Below are 21,060 nucleotides of genomic sequence, written 5' to 3' on the forward strand. Positions count from 1 at the left end.
GAAGGGTGGGGGGGGGGAGGGAGGAGGGAGGGAGGAGGGAGGGAGGGAGGAGGGAGGGAGGGAGGGACGGAGGGAAGGCGGGAGGGAGGAAGAAAGTCTGATAAAGAATTAAATAATTAGCAGGGAGCTAGTGGCTCATGCTATAATCCTAGTTACTGAGGAGGCTGAGATTTGAGATCACAGTTCAAAGCCAGCCTGGGCAGGAAAGTCCCATGAGACTCTTTATCGCCAATAAACTACTTAGAAAAAGCTGGAAGTGGTGCTGTGGCTCAAGTAGTAGAGTGCTGGCCTTCAGTGCCCAGGCCCAGAGTTCAAGCCCCAGGCTGGGGGGGGGGGGGGGGGAAGAGGTATCCTAATTTCCCTTTGTTACTGAAGGGAGCTGAGAACAGCAAGTGTCCACTGGAGGGAAAGTATGCAGATACAAGTTTGCTCACTTCAAATGATAAATAGTAGCAATGAACTCACCTTCAGAATTTCTTCAACACAGTGAACCTCACTGGAGTACATCTGCTGAAAGAGAAGAGAGGGCAAGGTTTAAAAACAAGTTAGGAGTGGTGGTCACAGTGGGTGCTGGTACACCCCACAGCTCGGGTCACCCCAGGGCCTGCCTTTTAGGATCTGAGCACTAGTAAATGTATTCCAGGATGAATAAAAGCAAAGAAAGTTACCAGATTTAATCTTGGGGAAAGCATGAGGAAAACAGTAAACTGGAGAGCACAGCAGACTAAGTGTGACTTTTTAGGGCAAAGTTATCCGTGGAAAATATGTATATTAAAGAAATACTAGGGGTCGGCAGCGTGACTCAGTTGGTAGAGAGCTAGCCAATGAGCCAAAATACTGGGAGCTAGAACACAGCTCAATGATAGACTACTTGTCTAACTGTACAAGGTCCTGAGGGAGGGGAAAAGTGGAAAGCAGAGAAAGGAAGGGGTAAAATAGGAAGGAAAGGTGGCTAGGGGAGGGATAAGAGGCAGAGGGAAGGGGAGGGTGGGAAGGAAGTTAATAAATAGTATATTTGCACATCTAGGGGGAGAAATAAATGTAGCAAAAGCAAGTTAAAAGAGGTGTCAGAGCCAGGCACCAGGGGCTCCTGACTGTAATCCTAGCTACTCAGGAGGGTGAGATCTGAGGATCCTCGTTCAAAGCCAGCCTGGGCAGACTCTCCAATTAATCACCAAAAAGCTGGGAGTGGAGCTGTTGACTCAAGTGGTAGACTGTTAGCCTTGAGCAAAAGTTGTTCAGGGACAGTGCCCAGACCCTCAAGTCTCAGAACCAGCACAAAATAGTAAAAGAGGTGTCACAGTCAGCTACTCCCAACATCTGACTGATAGTCCCATTAAATGACCACACATGGCCAACATCTGAACACTTTAGTGGACCCACCAAGAAGAAGGCCAAAGTCCAATCAAGGAGGTTTCTCACTGTTATTACTTAAAACAAATCTAACCTGCCAAAACTCATTTTAAAGTTTAAACCATCTTTCCTCCACTTTGTCAGCATTGTCACAATTATGTGATACAAAGTTCCACAGGACAAGAAATTAAGTTAGTTCCCTGGAGGGAAGATGTTAAGATGTTATAGTTATATCTGAAGCAATAATTTTCCTGAAGTAGAGATGCGAAACCTGTCAGGACTCATTGTTTTCAAAGGGATAGCACTTTTTGCTGGAGATCAATTCCTGAGGTGTGTACCCTGGGTGCAGTATAGCACAGGCTACACAATGCACACAATGCACACTGCCCTTTCTGTCTAGGCCGCTGCCAATGCAAGGCAGAAAGCATAGCTCTTCCTCTGGTACAATGGTACATGCCTGCCGCGCAGCTGGCGAGCAGGTGGAAAGGACACTTTCTCCTCTTCTTGGCCCCAATTTAAGTGTAATTTATTATAACATTGGTTGGTAATCTAGAACATCTCAATCCACCATTTCCCCTCATTCCAATTTAAGGAATGAAAAGAAGTACACACATTCACACTGCCCTGTGATGAAATGTAATTTTGACATGTCAAAATTAAAGCACAATTTGATCTACCTAGATGTATGTTCAAATCATGTACACTGTTGGAAATGGCCCTATGGGTATTCAAGAGTTTTGATATTTGTGAAGTAGGGCCAGAGAGTTTGGAGGTCTAACCAAACAGCACCAAGGGCCAAGTGCTACATTCGCTGTGCCCATTGAAGCCATATTTAGACATTATGAACGTCCAGTGTTTTGCTTTCTGAAAAGCTACATAATTTCAGTATTGTATGTGCATTATTAGAAAGAAATAACAATTAAAAGGTGAAGGTGAGATCAGTGGCAGTGGTACATTCCTGTAATCCCAGCATTTAGGAGGCTAGTCTGACTAACTACAGAGCAAGATTCTTTCTTTAAAAAAAAAAAAAAAAAAAAAAAAGGTTAAAGCTAGGTGCTGTTGGCTTATTCATGTAACCCTAGCTACTCAGGAGTCTGAGATCTGAGGATCATGGTTCAAAGTCAGCCTAGGCAGGAAAGTCCACGAGACTCTTACCTCCAATTAATTTTTGAAAAAGTCAGAGTGGTGCTGTGGCTCAACCAAAAATTTAAAAAAAAAACTCAAGGACAGCTCCCAGTACCAGAGTTCAAGCCCCAGAACTGACATTTAAAACAGTATTTCCAACCAACACTATCATGTAAAACCACTGGAAGAGACCAAACACCCAACACAGAGTCAAGCTAAATACTGTGCATCCTTCAAAAAGCATGTTATGCAGTCATCCAGAAAAGCTACTAAACCCCCAAAAGGAATTCTCACAGACCCTTCAGCTAGCCTTCCCAGCCCCTGTGCCCTGAACCGCTGGGAGCAGGTTATGGAGTTAGAGTTAATACTATTTCTCCTGGAGCCCTTCCCTGTGCGCGCACTACCTTCTGAACCTGTAATTTAAAAAAGACGGTTACAAGACTGTACAGTATGAGCTCATTTTAGGTTCCACCTACCCAAGATTCACATCCGCACTTAAAAAAAAAGAACAACAGATCTTTATAAGGCTAGAGGGGTGGCTCAAGTGATAAGAGAAGCAGCCATGGGCAGGCCAGTCTAGTGAGGGTTCAAGGTAAGTAAGTAAGTAAATTAATTAATTAAAAAATAGGCCTTTCAGGTGTGTTTGCAGAGAACGATCTGTAAGGTCAAGCAGCCTTGTTAATAAAGTACAATGTGGCACCTCCAAGTCTGCCTGTGGAAAGAAACTTTCCCCAAAAGGGAGGGGCAGCTGGAAAACCAGTTGTTCTGATGCTCTTGCTAAGCAGAGCCAGGCTCTCCCTTTAACTCTGTGGCCAAGGAATAAACAAGTGGCCCGGCTAGAACTTTGCAACACAGCTGAAACTCAACCTAAAGATGTTTTTTGTTTTTATAAAAAATACTTTAGATGGAAAATGAGAGAGAGGAGGAAGATACATTGGACTTGGGAATTATCACAATAAAAACGAACGTGCTTTTAAAAATCTATGCTTTAAAAAAAAATGTTAAAGGCAACAAACAATCAAGCCGGGCACCAGTGGCTGAGATCTGAGGATCGTGGTGTGGAGCCCAAGCAAGCAGGAAAGTCTGTGAGACTCTGATCTCTAACCACTAGAAAAGCCAAACGTGGAGCTGTGGCTCAAAGTACTAGAACATGAGCCTTGAGCCTAAAAGCTCAGGGGCAGTGCCTATCCCTTGAGTTTAAGCCCTAAGCCACAGGGGGAAAAAAAAATACAAAAGGCAGCAGTCACCATCTATATGACTTCATTATAATGGAGGACATAATTTCCTGGTCCAGTTCTTTGAGTCAAGTCAGACCCTAGCAGACCTCACTTGCCTCCTGTACTTAGTGCCAAGACTCCCCTCCAATCTCACACACCATTTCCTATGCAGAGAGACCACTGTCCTTGTGGAGACTTCTCTCCCTAATTCTACTCAGTAAAGGAAAATGATAGCAGCTGTTTATTGAATGTGTATTGTGTTTGACATTACATTAAACTCATTAATACTACTATTTTCTCAGTTTGTACCACAGTTTATAAAAACTGATCCCGGGTTGGCTGGAGAAATGCTGCTATACTAAATGACTCCACAAACTCTAAAATACAGCTCTATTAAAGAAACATTAAAGTGAAATGAAAGGCTTCAGGGCATATTGTATAATGTCCTGTTTTATTCTTGTCAGCCTTTCTGGTAGGCATCATCCCTGTTTTTGAAACAGGGAGACTGGAATTGCACATCTGAAATCACCCAAAAAAGCTGGCAAGTGGCCAGGCCTGGTTTCAGAATCCTGTCAAACTGGCTTTCTCCAAAAAACTTCACCATTCCTCCAAGAGACAACAGTTCAACATTTCAGAAGCACTTGGGAGTCTCCTCTAACAAGCAATGTTTCTCACTTGCTTCTACGAAGAGGCATTGGGTATCTACACTTCTCTCAGTGATCCAAGTGCTTCACACGGGAAAAGACTGGTCTCAGTCTGATTTCTACTTCTCTTGAAACAACACAGAGCAATAAGGAAACTCACTGATATAACAATAAAATGTTAGTAAATGTTTTCTAAGCAGGACACAGTCTGTGTACTAAGGTAAAAAGAGATGAACAGAAGAACACACCTCACTACTGAGACGGGAAGACTGTTAGAATGCTGTGGTTTAAATCTCTCAAGTTTCAACAGAGCAGTGCTTTTCTAACAATGCTATTCTCAAAAAGGCTTAGTTATCACCAACCAGAAAATGAACTCAAGAGGGAAGCCAGCAGCTCCTGGATCCTAGACCTGACTCTGCTCAAACACTGGCTCTGCAGTCTTGGCTAAGGCTCAGCAGCTTTGGGACTACTTCCTTGCTGTGATAAGGGTAGTATTACTAAATCCAACCACTTTGGAGGATTGGTTTGAAGTTCAAATGTGAAAACATGGAACTTTAAAAACACTTAAGTGGCACCAATACGGAATAACAGACAGTACCAACATTAATTATGAAGATATTCTTTAGTAGTGTGATAGCTTTCCAAGAAATCACAGTAGGTTCCCTGTAATGTCTGATTTTTAAAATATATTAACCTCACTCAACTGTCTTTTCCCCCCAAGCACTTTTTAGTGTCTATTGCTAGTTGGTTATCTACCCCCGATTCCCTTATCTGGAACTGTTTTCCCTATTCTACCTCTTAGCAGGACTTCAGGTTGCAGATGGAAAACTATCTTAAGGGAAGCAACACTTCCTGCGGGATGGCTCCCAGAGACCAGCCAGGTGTTACCAGAGCTATCTGCACTGTCACATTCTTTCCGCCTCTTCAAGGCTGTAGACTCTGCCCGCGCACCCCAATACCACTACAAAAAAAAAAAAAATCAAACAAAATAAAACTCAGATGCTGTAGTCTGCTTGAATCAGAAATCAGTATCTTAAAACTATGGGGAAGTAAAACATACAAAGGATGAAAACAAGTTGTATTTAATTGTTTTCTGCTCAAAAACATTGAACTATAGGAGAAACCATTTCCCTACTTGGCAAACAACCAAAGGACTGATACTGCATGTATGAGGCACACAAAAGGGGAGCAGGTATTGGAATAATGTGGGGAAGAGGACAAAGTGGGACTCCAAAAACATCAACTTGGCCCTAGCTTCCAAATACTAACTGTATCTGCTCTTTGACTTTGAGCATGGATTCCAATCTGCTGGAAAGAACAGAAACAAAACTTCAGTTTGTCAACAGCATGAAGAAACAATGCAAATGTTTGTCTGTAGTTAATGGCTCAGAAATCTATGGTACACACCCCTAGCAAAGATTCACTGGGTAACTATGACACAGAGAAGGACACTGAGTACTGATTTGAGGATAATCTCCAAGATGTATGAAGTAGGAAGAAAATAACGAAGATGCATGCAGACTTGTTTACTATGCACAAAATACCACTGGGGATAATGCAGAAGAAATCTAGAATACCAATTTATTCTAGGAAGAACTGCATAGGTGTTTGTGAGGGGAGCAGGGGGAAGATGTGTGCTATTTATCCTTTTTATTTTTAAATTCTGAAATATTAGATATGTTACCTAGTCACCAAAGCGCACAAATATCAAAACAAATAAAGCATAAATTTTTCTCAAAGTACAGCTGAATAATCTCAGGTGCTTATGTGATTACTTATTTCCTCTACAACTTCCTTCTCCCAAAGAAACTGTATAATCAATCAGTCTTGCCCCTTGCTTGTCCCTGAATCCCTGTTTACAGACGCCTAGAAAGCCATGCAAAGAGTGTTTGCTCCTCAAGCTAGAATATAAAGTCCTTGAATGAGAAGCATTGTTGGTTCTATTTTTATCAGCTGAACTTAAATAATGACAGGTAGGAAGAGGCAAAGTGATGGAGGGGGTAACTCTGATCAAGACACACTGTATGCATATATGGACATATCAAGTAAAACCCCTCTGTACAACTAATTGATGCAACAAAAAGTGCAGGGAGGAAAATAAGGGCTTGAAGCATAGTGTAAGTGGTAGAGCAATAGCCTAGAAAGCGTAAGTCCCTGAAATGAAACCCCAGTTCTTAAACACTGAACAGACACATTTCACATGAACAGACTCTCAGAGGATTGTAAGAAAGAAATAAGATACTGCACATTCAAGTTAATGGTATACAAATAAATACATGCAATTATGTGAAGACACCGTACTCATCATTTCTAAGAAAGATTAGAGGAGGAGACCAAAATGCCTGGCTGAACAAGGATTTGACTTAACATTAATTCTATTTTGTGAATACTCAGAAAATTGTCTAAACAGCTAATTCTGTTCCAAGAACATGTTCTAACTGCCTGGGTGTGCCGAAGTGGGCTGGAAAGGGTATAAAAGTCTGAGCAGGATTACTTTCAAAAGCACCATGCCTTTGGGCAACTGTCTAAATGTCTACTTCCATACACAGAATGTTATGAGGGGGTATTTGTTTTTTTTTTTAAGCATCTCTGGTTAGATGTATGGGAAATTAAACCAAGAAGGACAAAATCGAAAAGCCAAACCATGCAATGATTAACATGGAAGAAGGGACATTGGACTAGAAAGGTTAAACTTTCCCTTGCAAAGCTAGTCATCACTCTTCATCTCAGGTTCCTTCCAGAGAGTGGAGGGTTTTGAACAGTTTCTGTCTGCTTGCATGGTTTTGTTTGTTTTGTTTTGTTTTGTTTTTGGGGGGGTGAGTGGTAAGGATCGAATCAAGGGCCTCAAGCAAGCTAAGCCAAGCTCTAAGCATGAACCACACCTCCAGTCACAGATAAGCTTCAATATGCAGTTAAGAATCATTCTTGTTACCTGAACACCTCTTAACTTTAAACATCTACAAGTAGAAAAATCTAACATATTTAATAGCAGGCTACTTGCAGAAATCTCTATAGCTCTCTAAATTTTTCAGGAGGAAAAATGTTAACAAGAAAAGATTATTCCAAATAAAGAGCAGGACATAATAGAGCACTCCTATAATCTCAGCATTCAGGAGGCTGAAAAAGGAGGAGGGCAAGATTGAGGCCTGAAACACTGGCTCAAAAAACCAAAACATGAGTCTTTACCATTGTCTGCTTGTGGAACAAAAAAACATTTGCCTATTTTTCTAAACTTTAACCCTATAATATTAAAATACATCCTTGCCCTAAATACATATTTTAAAACAGTAAACCCAATTTTAACTACAAACCCCAACTATCACAGCAGACAGATATTTTCATCTTTTAGAGTAGTGGCCTAAGTACTACTACTCTGAAGATGTGAATTCCTCCAAGACACAAAGACCAGGTCCTTGGGGTGGGGAGTGGGAAAGGGAAGCATGCTGGGTAGGATAAAGGTCTCCTTGAGATCAAGATAGTCCCCAGAGCAAGGCATGGAGAGAATGCTAGGTGCAAGGAAGAACTCAGTCTCCGATGTGCTATGCTCTAGTTCTTGTAATAAATGAGTGCCTGAACCCCATGGGGGTAAGGGGTAAGCCTGCTCTCTTATAGACAAACTGTTTCAAGTTTCCTGCCAACTTAAGCAAAAACAGGCTAGTATGAAGAAAAAACAAACTGACTGACACAGAAACTTACAGAAATCTTTTGAAATAGCAGACTTTAAAGATCAATATGATGAGCTGGGAATGTGGCTTATTGGGAGAGTGCTTGCCCAGCATGCATGAAGCCCTGGGTTCCATTCCTGAGTACCACAGAAACAAAAAAGGCCAGAAGTGGTGCTGTGGCTCAAGTGATAGAGTGCTAGCCTTGAGCAAAAAGGAAGCCAGGGACAATGCTCGGGCCCTGAGTTCAAGCCAAAGGACTAGCAAAAAAACAAATAAAGATCAATATGAATAATTAGAGAATTGATTATCTAGTCGTCACTTTGACCACTCAAGTAACTTGCCATTAGTGCCATGAAGATAATTTATTTTTGAGTACATATAAAAATTTTGTAAGATCCCAGTTTGTATTTACTAAGCTACTTGAAACATTCTAAAATTTCTGTTTTGATATCTGTTAAAAGAAGGCATCTTCTGTAATTACCAGAGATCGGGTTCTAGTTCTTCATATCTGGCTTAAGTAACCAAAGATGGAATCAATTAAGGTGCTGTTCTCTAGATGCAGAGCTGCTGCGGATGCTGCTTGAGGAGGGGGAGAGTGCAGCTTTCACCACTGTGTCTCCTCTAGACCGTTTTTACTTTCCAATAGTGGTTGCAAAGTTTCCATGCAGACATGAGGCTGTACCTTTTAAAAACATTATGTAGCAGTGATGCACCGTGTGCAGAAATGCTTTCAGTACCTATTATTCAGGATGACATGTCGGCTAACTTTCAAATGCAAAAGTTAAGAGGAAGGAATATGGCTGGGATGTGGCTAAATTCTTAGAAACGAAGCCCTTGGATGAGCACCAAGTAATCGAACAGTATTTGAGAATAAATATCTATATATATGTGTGTGTGTATGTATGTATGTATACATATATATATATATATATATATATGTCTAATCCCAGTTACACCCGGACTTCCTAACTACAGACTGAACTCAATCACTCCCCACGTAATAAGGGGAATCAGCACCCCCCGCGGGGCAAGGCTGGTAAACACTGTGCCTTTGATGAAAGACCACGTGTGTTCCACAAGGCCCACTGTGGGCAAAGCAGCCACAAAGGATGCTTTTTTTTTTTTGCGGGGGGGAGGGGGGTGGGTGCATTCCACATTCCATCCCAGTGATAATAAACTGACAAGTTCTTTCAATAGACCCAAACTTTAGGTAGAATCTATCCCTTCTGCAACCAAGTGTATTTATTAAAACACTTTCAACTTTTAAAACAGAAACCAAGCATGAGTGGCCGCTCAACTAGAATGCATCACCGCAGGGAGGGGGAGAACCCACCGCATGATGCGTTGTCAGCTCACTAACTCTTCCCCACCTGCCCTGGTGTGTGGGTGTGCATACACACGCCTATAAACACAAGCATGTGCACGCACACACCCACACACATCCACTGGCTCTCTGGCTACTCCTGTCTCACAAATGACATTAGCAGATGGTTCTAATCTAAAACAACACTACTAAATTACTTTGCCAACCGTGCCAGAATTTATAGAGACATAAACCTGTATTACTGCTCCCTCTTTAAGTATACATGTCTATCAAATTTAAGTGGCAAACAATGTCCAGGAATCACATCTCATTCTATGTTTCACAGGCTGCCTGAACAATTTTTTTTTTAATAGCTGAATGTAAGCACCAGGAAGGTGGGGGCGGGTGGGGGCAGGGACTTTCCATCCGTTTCTGGATGAGGTTGAAAGGAACTTAAGTCATAGGAATAAGATAAATCATTTAATCCATGCATTGTCGAAAAAGACATAAAGATTTTATCCTGGGCTTACTCCAGGGTAATCACAGCAGTCTGGGTGTCTCTCTCCTGGCATTGATTATTTAAATTAAAAAGAAACAACAACAAAGAACAGAATCCAGTGGAAAAAAAAGAAAATTACTTAACTGGTAGGCTATGGGCATAAATGCTCTAAGGAAATAAACACAGCTCAAACAACCTTGGGGATTACTGATACTATAATAAACACTGAAGAGGAGGACAAATAATGACGGCCTTGCCCTTTACATCTTAAATATGAATAAACAGCTCCAATCTTCCTCCCTCCTTGCCCTCCATATGCTAGGTCACAAGTAAGTTGCTAGGGTGTAGAAAGATCCATTGTGAGGATGTATAATTCCTTTACTATCAGAATTTTATGAATGATTATGAATTGTTTGTTTAATCCTATCGAAGAATACCTGAAGTTAAACACCTGAACTTAAAGTTCTATTCCTGTATAACTCAAAGGCAGAGTTAAAGGCAGGTGCAGTGCTATAATCCCAGGTACTCTGGAAGCTAGGTCAGTAGGACTGAAAAACTACAGAGAAACACTACAGAGAAAAAACTACAGAGAAAAAAGGGGGTGGGGAGAGGAGGAGAGAGGAGAGGAAAGGGAGATTTAAAGTAAGATTCACACTGAGTCTCAAGTGGCCATTCTTTCCCTGCACTATCTTGTATATACATTCATTCTGGAGTACAGGCATGATGAATGAGGCTTCTAGCTGCAGAAGTCATCTTGATAGAAGTATAAAATCAAGTTCTGAATAAAGACTTAGTCAACAAGCACCAGTATTTTTGTTATAAATACCAAAGACAAGGTAGATAATTAAGAGCTATTCCTACATTTGTTCCAAGTAGGTATTATTCCTAGTGAGTGTGAAATATTTATAATATATACCACAATTCTAAAAGTTAAGGAGCAACAGGCTTGTCCCCACTTTTCAAATATGAAGGAATCCATGTCTCTTCTTAAACTTCTCTCTGCCATTCCATATTTCTCTCTGTTTTGGGTTCTCTTGCGCTAAGGACATACATACACACACAGACACCAAGAAGCTTAACAAGGACTCTGAGTCTAATCCTCCGGCCTCCAGGTGTTATATAGCTCAAGGTAACCCAATTCCTTTTAAATCTCAATCTTCTTATAACCTCCTCGTTGCTCATTTTTACCTTTTCCTATTTTTTGTAGAATACTGAGTCTAAGTGCTAGAGAAGAGGTAATTTGGAAAATAGGCAAACATTCTAAATGTCTCAGCTGCTTGTGGCCCTCTGGTTCAGTGGCACACCTGGCGCACGACCCATGGGAAAATCCTACAGAGCCCATTGCATGTTTTCCTGACATCATCACCATGCTATCTTCTGGGGGTAAGGGGTTGGGGGGAACAGGTGCCATTTAAAAACAAACACTAAGAGGCCTTTCATTTTGAACTTCATTAACTGGTATACTGTTAACATTCTCCAGAAAACACGAACCACATTATTTATACAGTCAAAATAATGCTTTTTTACTAAGCTGTACTAGAATAAACAATAGATAAATGAATCTGAAAACATTTGGATTGGGTCCTGGACAGATACATCTTAATTTATTATTTTGTTCAGGTATATCTTTTAGGGGCATCTCATGATCAAATAAGTATTTTCTTAAAAAATAAATTTTCTTAATAAATAAAGCACGTGTGCGTGCATGTGTGTGTGCGTGTGTGTGTGTGTGTGTGTGTGTACACTGATCTTGAGGATCACCCACAGCTCACTTCCAGCTTCTAAGATCATTAATTGGAGATAGAAGTCTCACAGAATCTCCTGCCCCGTCTGGTTTCTTTAGAACCATGATCCTCAGACCTCAGCTTCTTGAATAGCTAGGATTACAGGTATGATCCACCAGTACCCAGCTATTCCAAAGCTTATTGTATGTAGAATGAAGTACAAGTTTTTTTATGAACTTAATTGGAACTTTGTCTTTAAAAAATGCTTTGTGAGAGCTTTTTAACTCATTAGGAAACCTGTTGCATCCTAAATTTGCTGGTAACAGGTTCTCCAATTCACTTTATAACATCGTTCCTACAGAAAGAAGCCAAAAGTTTTAACTTCAATTTGGATAAGAAGCTATGTTATAATAATTCTTTTAGGAGGGTCTTTCTTTTTCATTGCTTTTTGGCAAATTTTACTACAGCTCAAACTTAGGTAAATCCTGTCTTCTAAAAGGAAAAACTGGAGCAATGTCATATTTTCTTGGCTTTTTTCATAACAAACTTACATCCCAGAAAGATTCTGGTTCAGGTTCTGTTATCACAAACACTGCTAGTAATAAGACAGTGAGAACCATAGAGGTCAGGAAACAATAAGGGTTCTCTAGCACACCTGCCTATACTGAAGTCAGATTGTCTTATGTTCCTAGACTTTGGAAAATCAATATTAATTGTACATTAAAACTAGGCTGAATTCTACTTAGCTGTTGGGGGGGGGGGCTATAAGGTGGTTGGAGGAGGGGAAGGAAGGAAGGAAGGAAGAAAGGAAGGAAGGAAGGAAGGAGAGAAGGGAGGGAGGAAAGGAAAAGAGAAAGCACACATATGCACTCATGCCTTGGCTTTTGAACTATCAATATCTTCAATATTTTATATCAACATTTACCAGGTCACTTAGAATTTCAGAACCAGATTTGAAAGATTAAAAAAAAAAAACTTTAGTTGTAAGGAATTACTGCGTATGGCCTTAATTCCTCTAAAGAATATTGTCAAAAATAAATTATAACTTTCTACAAATAGAAAATGATGGTATGTCTTTCTCTCTGGTTACTGCCATTATTATCTCATGAGGGAGGGAGGATCCATAATCCAGACCAACAGTGCACAAATCTCAAGAGGTATTATTCCAAGTCTCTAGTGGCTGCCAAAAAAAAAAAGCCACAAACACCATACCACCTGTCAGTTACCTACCAAGAGTACACAAAGGGAGGGATCATGGGAGGGGCTTAATGCCTATAGCTGGAAATCTTATTTACCTTGTTTATAAAGTCAAGCACCCAGCAGCACTAAACCACAGAGGTTACTCTGATCCCTGCATCTCTGACGTTCACCCCTAACGGAGGCAGCAAGAGGCAAGGCGAGGAGACAAAGACGCAGAGATTTCCTTTTGAGGCCTCACACTCTCGCCTCATCTCTACGCTCTGAGGCTGTGTACTTACTGTGGGGCAGCTGCATACTTGGGCACTTACCTCTGTGCACGTGTCTTTCTGCCTTCCTACATGGCCAAAAAGCTTCCCTGTTTCCACACATCCCTTTGGCAGCCCCACTAGGTGCCCCTAGGTCACTGTCGTGTGTGCCCGTGGTTGGCGATGGTGGCCCTGACGGGGGAGAGCTGTGCATGTCTTCCCTGGTACTGAGCCCTAAGAAGCAGCGGGTGCTCCCAGCCACAACTCCCCTGGCTCTGCTCCTAAAAATGCTCTCTCAAGTATACCGTTGCTTAGCAATATTTGCCTTCCCCCTGTACATTTGAAATTGGCAACATCTGTCCCTTTGGCAATTTTGACTTTTGCATAGTTTCAAAACATAAGGCTTTACAAAGTGGGCAGGCTCTCAACTCCCCTCCTCCCTGCCAAACCAGGGGTGGAGACTCTACTACCCTCAATGCTTTACCCTTTCCTTTGCTTTCAAGGCCAACAGAAATTTCTACAGAATCTGAGACAGCTGGTGGCACCTAAGGAAAATGTTTAAGCCACCAGTGGGAGTTCCTATTAAATTCTACCTACTAAGTTGTGCGTCTGCATAATTACACCTGAGATCAGTCTACAATAAAAATCCCACTTCAGGGCTGGGCATATGGCTTAGCGGTAGAGTGCTCGCCTTGCATGCATGAAGCCCTGGGTTCAATTCCTCAGTATCACATAAACAGAAAAGGCCCGAAGTGGCACTGTTGCTCAAAAGGTAGAGTGCTGGCCTTGAGCAAAAAGAAGCCAGGGCCTGAGTCCAAGCCCCAGGACAGCGCCCACCCCCCCACCCCCCCCCCCGCAAAAAAAAAAAGATCCCATTTCAGTAGAAATTTCCTTTAGAACTAATTTGATCAAATGGCATCCTGTATATACAAATATCATTAGTAACATACAATTTCAGGCAATTTGCTGAGTATTCAGGGCTTCCTTCCTCCTTCCACTTTTTTTTTTTTTTTGATGGTGCTGGGAATTGAACCCAGGGCCTCATCCTAGGCAAACCTGGATCCATTCCCAGACTCTGATATGACAATTTTCATCCTAAAAATATAAGCCAATTTCAAAAACATGAATGAACACACGAATGAACACACACACACACACACACACATGCATTATGAGCTAGAGGACAAAAATATAATTTAAGTAATTCTAGTACTATGGATTTCACTAAACATCATCTTAGGGCTGGGAATGTGGCTTAGTGGTAGAGTGCTTGCCTAGCATGCATGAAGCCCTGGGTTCAATTCCTCAGCATAAACAGAAAAGGTCAGTAGTGGCGCTGTGGTAGAGTGATAGCCTTGAGCAAAAGAAGCTTGGGGATAGTGCCCAGGCCCTGACTTCAAGCCCCAGGATGGGGGGAAAAAATCATCTTAAATTGTCTCTTCCTTTATATTATTTTTATTGATTTAACTCATTAACACTAAAGTTACTCATAGCATCATAACCTCATACATTTAAAAAGGGACTACATAAAAATAAAACTATTATGAGTAGTATTCTAGTTCTCCTTAATTTTACTTCTTACCTAGCACATTAAAAGAGAAATAAAATTTAAAGTAATAAAAAGTATTACAAAAAAAAAAAAACAGTCCACTAAGAATTGAACTATGCTCTTTGCCTTTAAACTTGGCGTGTGGACATTTTTCATTCCTTTAAACAAATCGACCTATAATTTTCTTTTTAGCTTAAGCCAAACCAATTGTGACATATTGGAAACACATGTTTTGAGAGACATTCCGTAGGAACTGAGTTCCCGCTACAAAGAGTAGGCTGACCTTTCTAGTCTCATCAAGTCTCTGTCGGAGCACTCACAGAAGCAGAAATGATGGGCCATACTAGAATTCATCCTGCGGTCCTTGACACTGAATGTAACAATATCCCGGGAATTCCACAGCATGCATAAATTAGAAATCTTAATTAAACACAAACATGAATTCAACACTCCAGAAATCTTACTTCTCACCACTGTCTACCACTCACTCCTTGCTACATGCAAATCTGCAATCCTTGGAAAGTGAGGCTTTGTTGCACTGGATAGGCAAACTAGGAACGGATTTTTCAAACAGGCATTTGCCAAGGTCGTCTGGCAGCCACTCTGAATGTTCAGGGCAGTGCTGGAGCAAGACTCTGTCAGACATGCAGGCTTCCAGGCATGCTTCGGACGACAAAATAGGCAGGCACTAGCTGCAATGAAATAGCTTAAACACCGTGCTTGTACAGAGAGTGCAGTCCTAATGAAAGGCAAGCATCAACATTGTTATCGCTACCTCACTACGAGGCTACCTCACTACGACGGGAGGGTCGGTCTTCCTTGCCTTCCTTCCACACTTTCTCACAACATTCTCCTCTAATTTAACAGCCAGTCACTGCAGCTCTGAAGAAGCCCTCTCTGTCTGCAGTGTGCTTCTAATAGAGCCTGAATTAATTAACGCGGAGGAAGCACTGTCATTTTGGAGGCTGAGATTCTGGGCTCTGGGGGATGAAGAGAAAGAAAACTAGGGCAGGGGCTGTGGAGCTGTCCACTAGGCAAGTGCTGATAAACTTGAGGGATAGGCTGAGGCCTCCAAAGACCCCTCAGCTTAAGTCATTTGATCAACAAGAGAAAACAACTGAGAAGCTTGCCTAGGAAGGGTTCTAGGATGGGGAGACAAAGGCAAAACTAGTCAGGTCAGTATTATCCTTTTTAGAGGAGAGGAGGTGGTTTGGTGGGCTTTGAATTCATGCCCTTGCACTTATTTGGCTTGCTTGCTATGCTGGTGCTCTACTACTTAAACCATGCCTTCGGTGCTGCTTTGTGCTACTTGTTTTGGAGTCAGTCTTGTGAGCTTTTTCTGCCTAGTCTGGCCTCAAATCATGATCCTGGGGCTGGGAATATGGCCTAGTGGCAAGAGTGCTTGCCTCGTATACATGATGCCCTAAGTTTGCTTCTTCAGCACCACATATATAGAAAAGGCCAGAAGTGGCACTGTGGCTCAAGTTGGCAGAGTGCTAGCCTTGAGCCAAAAGAAGCCAGGGACAGTGCTCAGGCCCTGAGTTCAAGCCCCAAGACTAGCCAAAAAACAACAACTCATGATCCTTTAGATTGGTCTCTTGAGTAGTTAGGATCACACGAGTGAAGCACAGATGTGCAGCTTACCATCCTTCTGAGTGTCATTTTGCAAAGTCTACAGGCAAAGAAGCCACTAAAAGGAAACAATGGGTTTACTTAAGCTAATTACCAGATTATTTCTTCACTCTGAGGCTTTTAAGTCCTACTCTTCAGGATAATTGTCATGTGTCAATCAATAAAAAATAATAATAATCAGTGGGTCTACAAGCAAGGAAGACTTTACTGTGATTCCTTTTTGTCAAAATAATCTATACCTAGCTGGTGACGGTGGCTGAGATTTGAAGATCCCAGTTCAAAGCCAGCCCTAGGCAGGCATGTGCATTAGACTCTTAACTCCAATTAACCACCAGAAAACTGGAAGTGGAGCTTTGGCTCAAGTGGTAGAGCACCAGCCTTGAGCTGAAGAGCTCAGGGACAGTGCCCAGGCACAGAGTTCAAGCCCCATGACCAACCTCCAGACCCCCCCCAAATCAGCTGTACCTGATGCCAGTAATAAAATAGGGTAACTGGGACGAACTTTATGCTGACATCCTGAAGGAAGTCTCTATGGCTCTTGATTGTCCTCAGCATTGAAAACATTCACATAGACTCCAGACCTTCTCCTTTGAGTCCCACATAACTAACAACCTGCCGGCATTGCCAGAAATCAATTTAAAACTGTTATTATGAGAAGCTTTTAAAAAATATTCCTCACCCAAGAAAAATGTTCTACAGTACAGTATTAGCAGCAGCAGCTGCCAGTATAAAAACAAGCATTAAAGGAGGTGCACAGAAGAGTGAAAAAGAAAACTACAGGCAAAATTTAATTCTGAACTGACTGAAAGTTTTCAAGCATAAGGAAGCCCTCCACCAGTGAAGGCATGGCGATGTTTTAAATCACTTCTGGGCCTCAAGTTATGACACTGTCTCAACTGTAACTTGAACTTAAGTACTTGATCCAGCCTTTCCTCTACCATTGAAGAGGAGTCCAAAACAACTAAGCGCAACCTCAGTTATTTCCATACTGCTTCCTAAGAAATATTTGTGAAAATCTAGATTGGCTATTTTACCATATACCTTGTTCTAATTCATACTAAGATTAATAAAGACTGGTATTTCCAACTCTAAAGAAACTCGTGTATAAATCAAATACATGTCTTGGGACATTTGTTGTTTTATATAGTAAAGGTGTAGTATTCTATTCTGTTTGCATATATAGCAAACACTGCCTATCTTCCACATTAGACTAAGGATGTGCTTATAAGTAATGTAAAAAGATAACTATGCTGAGACAGAGCCTTACTGAATCTGTAGCCCAAACCACAGAATGAACACTTTACTGCCTTTAATTCAGTATTGTAAGTTTGTTATTGTGAAACTCAACTACAACTCAGTCCTTTACTGGTTGAAACTGGCTTCACGAAATTCTCACAATGACTAATCTAATTCTGAAAAACTAACAATAATACAGTAGGTATGAAATATTTTCTCAAAGACACAGTATTTAAGTGCTTTTTGCAAAAGAGCACCATTATTTTAAAAATTAATGACACAAAATGTCACTACTTTGTAACTGAAAAATACTGTCACACATCACACAAACCAAAAATAGTAGAATACTTCTGGTGACTTCCAACCATAGTAAATACAGACAACTTGAATGTAGATTGTAAACTATTTTCTCATGGTGTAAATTTTCTTCTTTTATTGTTATACATGTCAAAAGAACGTGGTAGGTATATCCTACAGTCAAATATATCCTGTTTTACTTTTTGTAAAAGCCAGGGAGCTTAGGTAACACAGCATTTAAATGTAAAGAAAAATGATCCCAGGCTTTCTGATTCCATAGCCCCAACCACCAGAAACATTATTTTCTACTTCTATTTTGTTAAAGGACTAATGTTCAAAACTCTTAAGCTCTTGAAATTATATATTTTAAGCCAAGGTAAGAAATGAATATACTACAACTCATTCAGCCAGTGTAAAGAATGCTAATAATGATGTAGATGCAGTAGGTATCAAGTTCTTACACCACACCACACATCGACTTCAGATACATTTTCTTACCTAAACCTAAAAATTATCTTGTGAAGAAGTGTCTATTACTGTTATTTTTACAGATAAGAAATTGACTAGAACAGGTTAGTTCATCTGTAGTGGAACAAGCAAAATAGAGATTCAGGCCCAAGTTTTGTTGATCCCAACTCCATACTCTTAACCAATTATCATGTATAATGCCTAAAATTCCAATCCAGTTACTCAAAAACCAAACCATAAAATGTATATTCCCTTTCTCCAACACCTAGTGTTGAATGGATTACATGCTTTATTGCATACTTATTATTAATCTTTAGTTTTAAAATGAACATTACATCAAAATTCCCAGCAACCATTCCTCTAGGGAAAAAATAGCCTGCAACAAGGAAACCCAATCCCCTAAATAGTATAACCCCACCTGTACCCTATAGACAAATACTTTATGATGAAAAGAGTATCACTGACTATTGCTATAGTTTTATTGTATGTGTGTGTCCAAAATTCATGTTAAAATGTAAACCTCCAGGGGCTGGGGATATAGCCTAGTGGCAAGAGTGCCTGCCTCGGATACATGAGGCCCTAGGTTCGGTTCCCCAGCACCACATATACAGAAAACGGCCAGAAGCGGCGCTGTGGCTCAAGTGGCAGAGTGCTAGCCTTGAGCGGGAAGAAGCCAGGGACAGTGCTCAGGCCCTGAGTCCAAGGCCCAGGACTGGCAAAAAAAAAAAAAAAAATGTAAACCTCCAAGTACCTGGATTAAAAGGGCCTTTGGGATGGGATGGTGAGGACGTAAGGTCCTTCTTTCATGGCTGGGATAAGTTCTTGTAAATAGGCATGAGAAAGCAAGCTGAATCCTCTGTCCCTGCCAATTCTTCTGCCAGGATGCTATGAACACATAGCATCTACCCTCTTTTGCCCTTCTGCGCCATCATGAGCTGCAGCAAGAGGTGTCATCTTGGAAATAGAGCAGCCTTAACCAGACACTGAATCTATTGGAATCTTGATATGGGACTTCCTAGCCTCCAAAGTGTCCAACATTATATTATAGTCACACAAGAAGACTGTAACAAACCAGAAAGGGAGAGGTGAGGGAGGGAGAATGACATAAGGGGTGACACTGGTAGAGATGTATTGTACTCATAACCTGACTTATGGAATTGTAACCTCTTCGTACAACTACTTAATAATTTGAGAGAGGGAGGGTTGTGGGGGTTGGAACTCAGGGCCTAGGCACTGTCCCTGAACTCTTTTGTTCTTCCACAGTGCCACTTCTGGTTCTTGAATGATTCATTGGAGATGAGAAGCCTACAGGGACTTTTTGGCCCAGGTTGGCTTCAAACCGCAATCCTCAGATCTCAGCCTCCTGAATAGCTGGAATTACAGGCATGAGCCACTGGTGTCCAGCAATTAAAAAAATTTTTTTTAACAACCCACTTGCCTCATTACACATACGGGAAAACAAATTTTACTTGATAACAAGGAGGCCAACAATCCACTCCATGGTTTTTGGTGCAGAGTACATACATCAGTTAACCTTGTTAGTGTTCTGATTTCCTTTAACTAAAATATGAACAAGTTCCTAAATCATAAATTTAAACACTTACAGGAAGATATCTCTATATATTTAAAAATAAGGTCTCAAAAAGCAGAATCAGTTCTACCCTACGTTATTTCACCTTGACTTTTAACATTAAAAACATTTCACTAGACATCTTCCTGAGAGCTATCTCTATGGACTTCTAGGCCTAAATCACATACAGGGAACACTAGCAGGTGACAAGAAGGGTTGCAAGCAGGTGGTAAAAAGACCCCATGAGGACAGGAGAGGCTGTGCCCTCTAAGAAGTCGACCAGTTCCTATTTAGTGAAGAATCCAAGTCCTTCATTAACAATATTTCTAAATGTTCAGTGAAGACCAAATTAAAATTAAAACCATCAGATGTTAATTAAAGTACATTATTTTTTTTCCCTTCTGTTCTTTTGTCCAAGACTGGGTAAAAAGACCCCATGAGGACAGGAGAGGCTGTGCCCTCTAAGAAGTCGACCAGTTCCTATTTAGTGAAGAATCCAAGTCCTTCATTAACAATATTTCTAAATGTTCAGTGAAGACCAAATTAAAATTAAAACCATCAGATGTTAATTAAAGTACATTATTTTTTTTCCCTTCTGTTCTTTTTTCCAAGACTGGGACTCAAACTCAGTTATCTGCTTTTGCTTATTGGCTGGCACTTTACAGTCTGAGCCACATCTCCAACCCTGCTAATTTTTAAATATGGCAATGAAATACAACTTTCAAAACAGAGCCCCCATATGGGTAGGTAGAATCTCAAGTATTGGCTTTACTTCTTTCTTCACAATTGGAAATGGGGTGCATGAGATAGGTAGATGTCCTCTTTTTGTTTTCTTGCCAGTCCTGGGGCTTGGACTCAGGGCCTGAGCACTGTCCCTGGCTTCTTTTTGCTCAAGGCTATCACTCTGCCACTTGAGCCACAGCACCAGTTCTGGCTTTTGTTATATATGTGGTGCTAAGGAATCGAACCTAGGGCTTCATGTATGCCAGGCAATCACTCTACCACTAGGCCAGATTCCCAGCCAGATGTGCTTATTTTTAAGGGAAGAATTTCAGCCAACCAGCCAGCCATCGGTAGCTGAAGCCTGAAATCTGAGGCCTGAAGTTCAAAGGTAGCACAGGTAGGCAAGTTCATAAAGACTCATCTCCAATTCACCACCAAAAAGCCCGGAGTGGAGGTATGACGCAAGTGGTTGAGTGCTAGCCTTTAGTGAAAAGCTAAGGACCACTACTGTGCTCAATACGAGCACATAATTTTTTTTAATCTTTATTAAACACAGCCCCAGCTTTATACAGCACACATGCAGTGGTCACCAGCAATTTGTTTGAGGAGA

General features: G+C 41.1%; 1 protein-coding gene across 1 annotated transcript in view; it reads right to left on the reverse strand.

The window, feature by feature from the left end:
* The window catches only part of Aff1 (AF4/FMR2 family member 1), a 127,570-nt gene that overhangs the window by 53,533 nt on the left and 52,977 nt on the right, over window positions 1–21,060 (reverse strand). The window contains 1 exon segment of the mRNA XM_048364541.1: window positions 466–510. Within this exon segment, the coding sequence (XP_048220498.1) occupies window positions 466–510 (45 nt within the window).

Source organism: Perognathus longimembris, chromosome 16, assembly GCF_023159225.1.
Source record: "Perognathus longimembris pacificus isolate PPM17 chromosome 16, ASM2315922v1, whole genome shotgun sequence".
Lineage (NCBI taxonomy): Eukaryota > Metazoa > Chordata > Mammalia > Rodentia > Heteromyidae > Perognathus > Perognathus longimembris.